At 35.9% G+C, this 13,112-nt stretch overlaps 2 protein-coding genes across 26 annotated transcripts in view; both read left to right on the forward strand.

The window, feature by feature from the left end:
- apba2b (amyloid beta (A4) precursor protein-binding, family A, member 2b) overlaps positions 1 to 13,112 on the forward strand; it is a 246,027-nt gene that overhangs the window by 217,575 nt on the left and 15,340 nt on the right. The gene's annotated exons all lie outside the window — the stretch shown is intronic.
- The window catches only part of tjp1a (tight junction protein 1a), a 196,473-nt gene that overhangs the window by 22,728 nt on the left and 160,633 nt on the right, over positions 1 to 13,112 (forward strand). For all 24 annotated transcript variants that reach the window (XM_005168933.6, XM_073908586.1, XM_073908588.1 and 21 more), the window contains exon 2: positions 6,216 to 6,372. In XM_005168933.6, the coding sequence (XP_005168990.2) occupies positions 6,216 to 6,372 (157 nt within the window). The remainder of the gene's footprint in view (positions 1 to 6,215; positions 6,373 to 13,112) is intronic.

Genomic DNA, 13,112 nt, shown 5'->3' on the forward strand with positions numbered 1-13,112 from the left:
AATATATCCAATACATGTATCCAACGTCCTTTCTATAAATACTTACTTCTATCCATACAACATATCCATCCATAAATAAATCTATTCAAGAAATGTGTCTGTCCATCCAATAAATATATCATGTTCAGTCATCCACTAAATAAAGTGTGTGTGTGTGTGTGCGTGCGTGCGTGCGTGTGTATGTGTGTCTGTGTGTGTGTGTGTGTGCGTGTGCGTGGGGGGGGAATACAGTAATCAGTGCTTGCTGGATCCCAGTACCAGTGACCTCTTAAAACACTCACACTGAGCTGGAAGAATTGCTATTTCTAGGCAAGAGTTCATGTAACATTCATGAAGCTCACCTCTTAGAGGAGTCGTGAGGGGTGTTTTTTCTATTGAAGGAAATGCTCTGTTTGTTGTGAAGTTGAGATGGGGTGGATAAACAGGGCAGACTGCTTAATATTTGATGTTTTACTCTTATGGGCCAAGGAAAGGACACTTTACCGTGTAGTGTTTTCCTAGACTGAAATTAGCACCAGCTTAGACATTTTTCACTTTGTACTGTAAATGCGAAAGTCCCAAAGAGTGTGACAAATGCTCAGCGTTTTGCCATGTATTTTTATCCAACTCTGCTCCTATGTGGAGACTTGCCCTCTGGTCTTGTTTTACTTTACACCTTGTTCTGACCAGACATGATAAAGCAACAAGCGATAAAAGGTTTCTCAGCTGAGCTTACGACTAACCTAGGACTTTTCAGAGTGTAATGTCAGCGGCCACTAAAGTATCATATGAACCTCTCATTCTGAAACACACAAAGGTCCAATTTTACAGTGGTGCCATAGAAGAACCTTTTTTGGTGCCCAAAGAACATTTCAGTTATTTGTTTTTGAAAGAATGCTATTTTTTATTTGTGTGAAAAATGATTATGTTGATTCTGAGATACAGATTCAGATACAGATTCAGAGTTCCATATAAAGTGGTTATTAATTAGCAAATAACATAAGCATTATAAATTTAAACATTAGGTGAGCAAGTTACATCGTAACTCCGTGTCCTAACAACATGCTTCAGTAATAAGCAATTTGGCTGTTTGCACCAGACCCACCATGATAGAATTTTAAATACAGCTATTCAGTTTATTTTAATTTCAAGATCTGAGGTGAAGTATCTGCTGCTGCTTTCAGTAGTATGGCAATAAATGTCATGTAAAACTTCATTCAAACATTATTAGCATTTACAGTAACACTGAATAATGAGGTGTACCTGAGGTAATCATTGTCACTTTTCTGTTGTTCAGCTGTAAGACAGAAGTCGTTTCTAAAATGATAAATTTCAGGTGTTTGTTAGAACAAAAACTCATTTTATTATGGAAAATATTCCTTCTATTGCATGCTGTTGCTTTTATTTAGAACATTTAGAATTGAAATCAGCCTTTGTTGGTGTCATCAATCTGGCAACCTGCTCTTGCGTGTGTTTTGAGCCAGATGTGCAATACCAAGTTCAACCACTGGGTGTCAAACGTATATACTGCACCCTTAAGAATGTATTGTGTATTTTAAAGATTTCGCAGACGTTAAAATATTGTTCACTGAATCATCAACCTTTCGTTTTATGAGTGCAATGGGAGCCATTTAAACATTTTTGAAAAACGGTAAGGGCGATATTTTTATGCAACATATTTATAATAACCCTTTGCACTAAAGTTAAATCAGTTCTTGAAACATTTGATGTATTGTATTATGTATCAATATCTTAGAAAATCATTTTCAGTGCTATTGCTTACATAAATCTATTAAAATGAATACACATTTGTTAAATTCAATAAATGTGTACAAATCTGTACAAAAAATCCATTGATTAATTCATTCATCCTTCAGTTTAATCAGTAAATATATCTATCAATTCATCATATTCATTTATTTGTTCATTCACTAAATATATTAATTCAAGAAATATATCATCTATTCAATATATATATATATATATATATATATATATATATATATATATATATATATATATATACATTCATCCAATAAATATATCCATCCAACATTCATTCATTCATTCATTCATTCATCCATCAATTCATTAAATCATACATTTATTCATCAATTCATTTGTTCATTCATTCATACAAAATCAGTTTTCTTCTATTTTTGTAGCAGTGATTTTCTAAACCGTTATACTCAAAAGTTATGTAAATCCATTATGAATTGTCAAATTCTTCTGCTCTTGCACCTTTGGTTTAGGCTTCTGCTTGCATAGGGTGTGAATGAGTCCTCAAAATGACAGAGAAAGTGTGTTTGTGTGTTTGTATGTGTGTGTGCGTGTGCGCGCGTTTGTGTGTGTGTGTGTGTGTGTGTGTGTGTGTGTGTGTGTGTGTGTGTGTGTGTGTGTGTGTGTGTGTGTGTGTGTGTGTGTGTGTGTGTGTGTGTGTGTGTGTGTGTGTGTGTGTGAGAGAGAGAGAGAGAGAGAGAGAGAGCATGGTGGCAACAGAAGCCAGTCCAGATTGAGTGTAGTGCTCTTGGGTTTAGTGCAAATCCTCTAGGGCTCGTGGGCAGTGTGGAGGTCACAGGAGAGAAGCCCAGTGCTGGTGCTCTGCCTGCCAATCAGAGAGATTCTCAGCAGCAAATGGGATCCAAGGCTCTCAATTTGGCCGAACTGCTCTCCGGTTTGGGGACTGAACTGTTGAGTGTGTTCTGCCAGGGAGCAAGAGAGAGAAAACACGTGGACCAACCAGACCACCATGTCAAAATTAGAGGAAGCACTTGGACAGACGGTCCACTGTCACTCTGCCTGTCTGCCCTTTGGGGACAGAAGCTGGCTATGGTGAAGATGGATCCTAAAAATTCAGTATTTCAGTAACCTGAATGTTTGGGTTCAGCTTTTTATGTTTATGGACTGACCTCTTCATTTGAACAGCACACATTTTATTTTAAAATTGAGAAGGTCATTGGTTTGAGTCCCGTCTGGACCAGGAAGCCTTTGACGTTTTTTTTTGTCCTGTGTTTGCATGGGTTTCCCCCGGATACCCCCACAGTCTAAAGACATGTGGTATAGGTGAATTGACCTATTGATTAAACTAAACTGGTAATAGTATGTGAATGGTAGAGTGTGTGGGTGTTTCCTAGCACTGGGGGTTGCAGCTTGAAGAGCAACTGCAGTGTAAAACAATACCCAGAATAGTTGGCTGTTCATTCCGCTGTGGTGACCCCTGATAAAGCAGGAAATAAACCTATAAAGAAAGTGTTTAATGTTAAATGTAATCTGTTACACTTTTATTTTATGTTTTATTTTATTTTGTATTTTATTATATTATTTTATTTGTTTTTATTTTTATTTTTATATTATTTTATTTTATTTTATTTTGAATGTCAATGAAAAAGAGAGTACCAGCTGCAAAATCAGATGCTCGTAAGTCAAAACAAAAGCATATTTCACTTTAATTATATTTTATAAATCGAATCAATACAGTGTATAATGTGAAATTGTAACTCTGTATTATGTCATCTTGGCTGTAATTTGACTTTGATTTATTTTCCTCAAATTCAGAACAATCTCAGATGAATCAGCATATATATACAGTATGTTACTGCAGACCACTGATAGACTCCTGTTGGGACCCTCGATGCATCATTGCAGGACTTGTTGGGTTTTAAGGCTCTCGTAATGGGATTCTCCTGTTCTCGCTGTGAGTGTGCACTTCAGACTCTCTTGTCTCCTCAGTTTAACAAGAGACAGCAGCAGGAAAATCAAACTGGAAGGTGATACTCATTCCTAAAGGCCACAGGGGTTACATAAATCACCCAGTGACAGCACTAAAACAAACCTGCTTTTCTCTGGAGATCACCTGCTTACAGTAGCTCTATGGATTTTGGCCCAAACAGGGAAAAAGTGGCAGAGGACTAGTCACTCTCTATATAACTTTGTTCTCTAGATTTTTGTTGTTGTTGTTGTTGTTAAATCGTAAATTTGATGACTAAATGCTCTTTTACACACACACACACACACACACACACACACACACACACACACACACACACACACACACACACACACACACACAAACACACACACAAACACACACACACACACACACACACACACACACACACACACACACACACACACACACACACACACACACACACACACACAAACACACACACACATACACACACAGTAACATTTAGGGTTCAGGGTGGTTTAAATCCTCTAAATGTAAGAACGAGCCATACATTATATATAGTGATGCTTGACAGCACGCTGGACTAATTACAGAGACAATGCTTTTTAAGAGAGCATTACAGCTATCAGGGCCAGTATGTCTTAAGGGGTTTTGCTTCTTGTGCTAATTTATGCTTGCAGACGTCTCTTGTGAGAGAAGTGTGATCCATATGGGTGTGAATGGGTTACATGTTTCCTCTTTCTTCCCGTTCTTTAATGCTTACACAATACTTAGTATTATACAGTAGGCATTATATCCTTGTGCTTAGAGTATAGTTAAATATGCCACCTTTATGATAAGTTTTGCTTTTAGTTAAAGAGAATTATGGTAATCAGGGCACCTAAGCGCCTACTGTAAGCTCAGATGTGTACATTTTTTGCTCCATCAAGTAAACTGAAAAGGGTGTTCATAATTTACACTGTAATTTAATAAAAAAACTTTTCTGGGAGGGCTTTCCAGAAGGTTTAAGGATATGTTTATTGGATCCTTTTTTTCCAACTTTATTTTTATTGATTTTAATTGTTACAAAACCCTGCAAACAGTACAGAATGTTAACTTGTATGCTATTTCAGAATGGACTTTCCCACCCCAACATTTGTTAAACAAAAATGTCATTTAAAATAAATTATAAAATAGAATAAAATACAATACTTAAAAAAAAAAAAAAAAAAAAAAAAAAAATATATATATATATATATATATATATATATATATATATATATATATATATATATATATATATATATATATATTAATATATATATATATATATATATATATATATATATATATATATACATATATATATATACATAATATAATATATATAATATATATATTACACTGAATTTTAAATTACAGAGACATTCAGTTTTTATTTATACATTTAAAAAGCAACTGAAGGGAAACTACACTTTTTTTAAAAGTGTCTGCTTTACCTCTGATGACGGATGTTAATTTTTAAGAGCAAGATTATTAGACATTTCCTTTATCCATTGTGCAAGAATAGGTCTTTGGGTGTTTTTCCACACCAAAGCTATAACGCATTTAGCTTAGCTTATACATGTATAAAGTTTTGGTTCCAAAAGGAACATTTCCTCCAGCCATTTCACAGACCACACCTAGCACCTCCTTCCAAAACAACTGCATCTCTCCACAGTCCCACATACTGAAAAAATCCTTTGTGCAAAAGTCTGGAATATTAGGGTTAATCCAATGTAATTTTACTGGTGTAATGTAAGTCCTCATCATCCATTTGTATAAGATTCTACATCTGGTATTAATGGTTTTAGGATTGTTCTTCTAGAAGCACATGTGTGTGATCAAGCACTAATACCTTCCTTTGTGCACCAGTGAACAGTCATGTTAAAACAACAAGTGAACCCTTAAGCTGTTTCCACAAAAATTTATGAAATTAACTTTATTTTTATTAATTGAAATAAAATAAACATCACTTTGTTTTGTTTTTTATTTAGAACAAAATACTAAATTAGCTTTGTTTTCAGCTAGCTGCCATATAAATATTTCTCTATTTTCCATCAATGAGTTCTTCATTTACTCACGCTTGACTTGCTTAAAATTTGTTTTTGTTCTGCTAAACACAAAAGAATAGTTTTTGAATAATGTTGTAAACCTGTAACCATTGACTTCTATAGTATTTGCTTTTCCTACAATGGATATCAATGGTTGCAGGTGTATTTAAAATATCTTCCTTTGTGTTCAACAGAAAAAAGAAAAAAAAAAACTCAAACTGGTTTAATTTTGGGTAAACTTTCCCTCTAACTTAAATCATTAACAAAAATATACAATGAATTGAAACTATATCGATAAATAAAAAGCTTTTTGATGAAAATTGCAATGCGTTTTTGGCGAAATGAATGGATTTCTAACGAATAGAAAGTTGTGAGATGTGTTGAATAAAAGCGTATACAGTACGTGCAGGCAGCCAACAGCTGGTGTGACTGGAGATGCTGTATGATGATGTGCTGATGTCTCTGGTCCTCAGGGTGCCACCTGCCTCAGATGCCCCTGCCGCCTCTGCTGCTGCCACGTCACCTGCTGCTGCTGCGACTGCCAGTCAGGGCAAACCATCACTGCGCAGGATCAAGGGCCGCATCCACAGAAGCAAGAGCCTGGACAGCATGGATCTACTGGACTGCAATGTGAGTAAATAAAGCACACGCAGAGATGATGCCATTCAGTCGCTTGCTTTTCACAAACGCCTACTGAGCATGTGCTGTGAGAGTGTCATCACCATTGCTGAATTAGGGTTGCCTGTAGTTTGCTCAATGTGGATGTTGCAAGATTCTGAAGGATTGTAGTGGGAGGTTTTGATTTTTCATTTGTGTTTAAGGAATTTAAATTTCGCCAGGTATATCGAATGCACTTTTTACTGTAGCCAAATGTGATTTTGAGTGCTGATGTCACCATTACCAAATCTTGAGATGAGTCTTGAGATACTGTTGATTTATGTTTTAATTGTGGCAAAGTGGCTTTTTGAAGTAAAAATAGTTGATAAAAACACATTGGGCTAATTTACACACAAAAGGCAGTTATAAATAGTAACTTCAAAGTTCAAATATATGCAAAACATGAAAGTATGTGGTTCATGATGCGTGCGCTATGTTTTAAGTAACTTGAAGACATTAAAAATGTTAAATAACAAAGACTGAAATTCTTTTATTCTGGGATACCGGATAATTTTACCCAGAAAGCAAATTCAGAAAAGAAACATCTAGTTAGTATCATTAAAATGTTAATGTTATATTGTGTTTATTTGCTGACATAATGATAACATTTTACATTTTAACATTTCAAATCTTGCTGCACAAAAATTGTACCCAAAAGCTCCATATCAACCATGCTGTATCATCAACTGAGCACACAAGATACAGTTGGTCAAAATTATTAACCCTCTCTTTCAATTTTTTTTCTTTTTTTTTATATTTCCCAAATTATGTTTGTAAGGAAATTTTTACAGTATGTCTGATCATGTTTTTTCTTCTAGAGAAAGTCTTATTTGTTTTATTTCGGCTAGAATAAAAGCAGTATTTAATTTTTTTTAAATCCATTTTAAGGTCAAAATTATTAGCCCCTTTAAGCAAATGTATTTTTCGATAGTTTACAGAACAAACCATCGTTATACAATAGCTTGCCTAATTAACTTAACCTGCCTAGTTAACCTAGTTAAGCCTTCAAATGTCACTTTAAGCTATATAGAAGTGTCTTGAAAAATATCTAGTCAAATATTATATACTGTCATCACGGCAAAAATAAAATAAATCAGTTATTAGAAATGAGTTATTAAAACTATTATGATTAGAAATGTGCTGAAATAATCTTCTCTTTGTTAAACAGAAATTAGGAAGCAGGCTTATTATTAAGGGGGGGTAATAATTCTGACTTCAACTGTATGCCAGAAAAGTTGTACATAGTAAGATGGACACCAATTTGTTTGTTTAAAAAATCTCTTTACTAAAGGGTTTTGAGGTCTTTATACCTAATTGTACATGATTTTTGCTGCTTGTTCAAACTACTTACTTAAAATGAGCTTAAACACAATTCTGGAGATTTTTTTGGGAAGCTGAATTTTTTAATGCTCAATTAGCTTAAATTTGTTAAGTTAACTTAGTCACTTTGTGTTGGGTCAACATGAATGAGCTGCGTGAAGCCCTGCATTCTACAGTTAATCTTATCGTACAAAAGAACATAATCATAATTTATGTGCAAAGGAACACCCGCTTTGAAAGTTATCAGACGATTGAATGGGCATTATCAGTGGTTTTCAGCTGATAGATATGGGCCAGTAGAGGCCTTTTGTGCCAGCTGGCAGGCTCAGAAGGCTGTTTTCATCCATCCACATGGTTAATCAGCTATACTAATAGAGAAGACTCCAGTTCCAGATCTGTTTTAACAGTAATGTGATGGTTGGGTTTAGGCTTTGGGTGGATGTTAATAAAGTACAATTAACGGGAAATGTAATAAATAATATAAATAATTCTCGTGGCTAATCAGCTATACTAAGAGATAAGTGTCCAGATCCAGATCTGTTTTAACTTTGTCTTTTAGAAGACCAATTATATGAGAGACTTGCTTTGTCTAGTAAATAAGTGGGTCTAATTAGATTTGCATTGTAAAAATGAAATAAAAGTTAAAAATGTATTATTTTTATATCATATATTACGTTTTTTGTTATGATATTCCCAAAATCATTCTGCATAAATCTGAAGATTTTGTTTTACGAAATTCTCCACAGAAATAGCACAGAAAAATGTCTGTGATTCTATCAGGAGCAGATTCTATCTGGCCCTATCTATAGCTGATTAACCATGTGGATGGATGATAACAGCTTCTGAGTCTATCAGTAACGCCCATTCAATCGAGTGATAACATTCGAATTGGCTGAAAGGAACAAAAGTTGTTGATGTTCTGCTGGCTCTAAAGTTCAATACAATTAAAAACCCAAGTGAGAGTCATATATTTCCTGCAAGCCTTGTTTGTGAAACTGCATTCTGTACCAGTAAACACAGTAGCATTTTTTATGTTGTATGTATGTGTGTAGTAATGAAATTCACATATATTACATAGTTGTTAGTTACTCTGTCAGTTGTGTCACTACTTAAATCCTCTTCTTTGGCCTTGTTGTATAGTAAGTATCCATCACATGCACATAAAATCTAACCTCAAGTGTTTATGAATAGCCAAAATTGTTGAATAATACTTTAACTTTTTGAATACTTGACATGTTTTTTAATATAGAAATTAGTTTAACTTGGACTATATTGAATTATGTATTTGTATCCTTTTTAATACACGGGGTGAGTAAAGAATGCCAGAAAATGTATTTTTGTTAAAATGGTTTATTTAAAGTTATCTTAAAATATTCCATCTTAACCTGATAGAGTGTTTGATCCTGACAGCGTTGTCAGAGTACTCACTGTTTCTGTGTCCCAAGGTGCTGTTAAATATAGATGTAGATGGAAATTCTTTCTTATTCTTCTTCCCTCCTGAGATTTACTTAAAAGAAGAGTCTATTTTCCCCTTGTTATCCAATTTTAGATGCTCACTAAAAAAACAAGCTATTTTTACTCAAAGCAGAACATAGCGGTGCATCATTCTATAATTTACCGCTATGTGTCCAAATTAAATGGAGCAGTGGGGAAAATGGCTTCTGGACATAAACGTTCTAACCTCACCACTATTAACAGGCCACAAGCTCACTGACTTTATCTCGCGCCAATCCGTCAGGTCTGTGTGCCATCAAATCTCTGAGATTGTTCACAGTATTTATTCAGACCATTACTGTGTTAACGGCAATCATTATCAATTAGTCTGTTTTCCTTATTGATCAGAGACAACAGACACTACGGTGGAGTTCATTTGCAGACCTGTCTTGCACTCCTACAGTATACTGTATAGCATAAAGGATATTCAAATGCCTTACTTTGCTAGTTCGAACATTATTATGATGCAGTGGGATGTTCAGACCTTAAGATTAACAGACTTGAGTACCCAGAGTGTCACATTAGTCTGTGTAAATTTGATTAGGCAGCAGAGAAAAATGCATCAGACAGATTTTCTTTTACATGCTCGAGCCCCGAAGCGCAGGCTGACAGACAGCAGCGCAGTAGGTGGCATGTCCCCATTCATATTCCCCACTGCCAGATGATATCAGATTACCTCTTTGATCATGTGATGTGCAAAGCAAAAGTGCCAGTCACGTGAGCATGTGCAGAACATACTGACGTCAGCGATGTGGAGGAGTGATGCTATTAACTAAGCACCAGAGGCATATGCCTGTGTGGATGTGTTGGTGAACATGCTGCGTTTGCATGGATGTGTGAGATCCTGCGCCATTAACAGATGAGGTAAATCGAGCTGCCTGTAAATGTGTCCAACATGTGACCCACAGCATAAAACAATTGTTTAATGCGAGCTGGAAACTTTAAAACATTCCATATGTCGGTGCTGAGTGGTTTATTTTAGTGAGAAATTACAGGAGTAATCTCACAAATTAAAGGGGTAAGCTGCTTGATTCAAGCCCTAAAAACCATGATATCCCTGTGAATCTGCGTTTGAGCTGAAAGCTGTTTGCTGGCCCTGGTCATCTCATGTGCACTCACAAAAGAGAGATGTGCAGGGGGAGGGGAGAGGAGGGCAGCAGTTTCGGAAATCCAGCCTCATGCTAATGTGTCACTAATGCACTGTAATATAGTGTTTAAGAGTAAGAGTGCTGGGGCATGAAACATTCTGATCTGAATTTGAACTGAGGTTACATTGCAAATTTGAATGTAATGTTATTAAAATGAGCGTCACAGTGGGTAGCATGATCGCCTCATAGCAAGAAGGTCATTGGTTCGAGTCCCAGGTGGGCCAGTTGGCATTTCTGTGTAAAGTTTGCATGTTCTCCCTGTGTTGGTTTTCTATGGGTGCTCCGGTGTCCCCCACAGTCCAAATACATGCGCTATAGGTGAATTGAATAAGCTAAATTGGCTGTAGAGTATGAGTGTGAATGCATCAGTGTATGAGTGCTTCCCAGTGTTGGGTTGCGACTGAAAGGGCATCCGCTGGGTAAAACATATATTAGATAAGTTGAATAAATATTATTGAAATTTTAAGAACTTCAAATGAATGTACTTTTAACTAAGCAAGGTTGGATGTACATGTTGGCTTGGCAAAACCTAATTTAAATGTTTTGAGAGACGTCTGCAAACATATTTATGTAGTTAGATGAATGGATGGATGGATTGGCAGAAAGCTAGATGGATAGTAGGTACCCAAATATGTGCTTTAATGGGTAGTTAAATGAATAGCTAATGGTAGGTATACAGATGATAAATCAGTAGGTCAAAAGATGGATAAACTGGTACATACTGTAGACAGGTACGTAGGTAAATAATTGGATAGATGGGTTGGCAGATGATTAGTTGGATTGGTATTGTAGATAGATGGGTAGTTGGGTCAATAGATGGACAATAAATACATTGTAGGTACTGCCGATAATTAGCTTGTTTGACAGATAGATTGGTTCGTAATAGATGATGGAATAGATAGGAAATTAGATGGACAGTCGGGTAGGTATATAGATAGATGGGTGGGTGACTGGGTAAGTCCTAACCAAAGTCACTTTATGTGCAAATTGTTTCAGTTGTGGCCATATTTTCAAGTGCAGCTCCTATCTCTTTGAATTAAGAAACATAAAATTCTCAAACTGATTGCCAAGCTCAAGATTAAATTTCATTTGGAATCACCTGTCAAATTTTACAACAGTCTCATTTAAATCATAACGAAAAAGGTTTACCAAGCTAATGTGCATTTCTGGAGGATGCATTCAGACATCATCCTGTCAATCAAACTATGTAACTAGCTACAGTAAGAATCAATAAATTACCTGTCATCCTCAGATTAAAGGTGTGTTCAAATGTTCTGGCATTCAGAGTTTGTATCTTTTAGTCAATATAACTTGTGCCTGATGACAAATCCTTTACCAAAATGACAGCAACATCTTTGTTTACAAGCTTGTGGGCAATCATGTGTTCAGACATCACAGCTGTCATGTGATTTTGCATATTAATGGCAAAAGCAGGAACATATTAAGATAATCATGACAGGTGGAAAAGAATGTACCTCACATTAATTTCATACAGATTACAAAAGCAGAGAATATTTGTTTTCAAGTGGAGTTAGCTCATTTAAAACAAATGATTTCAAGCAATAATTCTATTTTTATGTGTCTATGAGCCAAGTTTTTTTTTTTTTGAGATTTCAATGTGTTTGTCAAACCCCAGTGGGTTCAAAGCAACAGAAACTGTCAAAAAGAACACATGTTTGACTGTCTGGTCCGAGCCCCTCATCTGGAGATTTGTCAGTTCATAGCATTTGATGATTGACTCTTTTACTAGAAAACACTGCTAGTGTACATGTTGAGTCTTGCATTTTCTCCCATTGTGTGTCACACTGACAGTGTCTTGTATGTTCTATAGTTTAATGTATAGTTGGGTAGGTGGATAATTTAAATAAATGGATAGTTGGGTAGGTAATGTACGGACATCTAACAGAATCTCATGGCAACATGTAACTTTTTGATTGAATGTCTAATTTGTAATCGATTGTATAATCTCATTCATACATTTTATTATGATTTGCTCATCCATTGAGAGGTAGGGTTAGGAGTGGGTTTTGGGGGCACATCTCATTTTAAAAATCTTATAATTTCATACAATTGAGATCATATAAATTAGCCACGTTTCTGACAATATGTAAAATAGTTAAGTTTCCTCATAAGTTCAAGCTGGTAGATCATAGTCTATGGCAAAATGTAATGAACAGTAACATTTTTCAAGACTGTAAAGGGAGGATTCAGAGTGGAATGACCTCAGATGACTTACTGTACTTGCTGCTTTCAGTACACATGAACGATCATCACACAAGCACAGATTTTCAGGACGTATAAGGTTCTAAGATGAAAGACTGATGGCTCCAGCTTCTTTAAATAAAGCATACCAACACCTGTACGGGATTTCTTCTTACAGATGGCCACTCTCTCTATTCTCTCAGGGCAGTGTAGGTGCTTGATGTAGTCTTTAGTCATTTGCTTTAGCCATTTGTGGAGTAATTAACCTCTCCTCCCCTGAGCTTCGGCAACTGCCACTGCTTTTGTAAGAGCGATTTTTCTCTGTTGACATGTAATTGCAGCATCGACCAAGCGAGTGAGTGCATGTGCCAGTGTGTGTATTTGTGCACGTGTGTGAGAGACTTGATGGAGGGGCAGCCTGTGGCAGCCTGATGGTGGACCGTACGTGAGGAGACTGTATAGTAGCTAAATTTAGAAATGGTCTCATTGCAGTTCACACAAGTTAATTCATTATTGACGTGAATGATGTAGATGGGGCTGATGGCCAGG

Source organism: Danio rerio, chromosome 7 (assembly GCF_049306965.1).
Source record: "Danio rerio strain Tuebingen ecotype United States chromosome 7, GRCz12tu, whole genome shotgun sequence".
Classification (NCBI taxonomy): domain Eukaryota; kingdom Metazoa; phylum Chordata; class Actinopteri; order Cypriniformes; family Danionidae; genus Danio; species Danio rerio.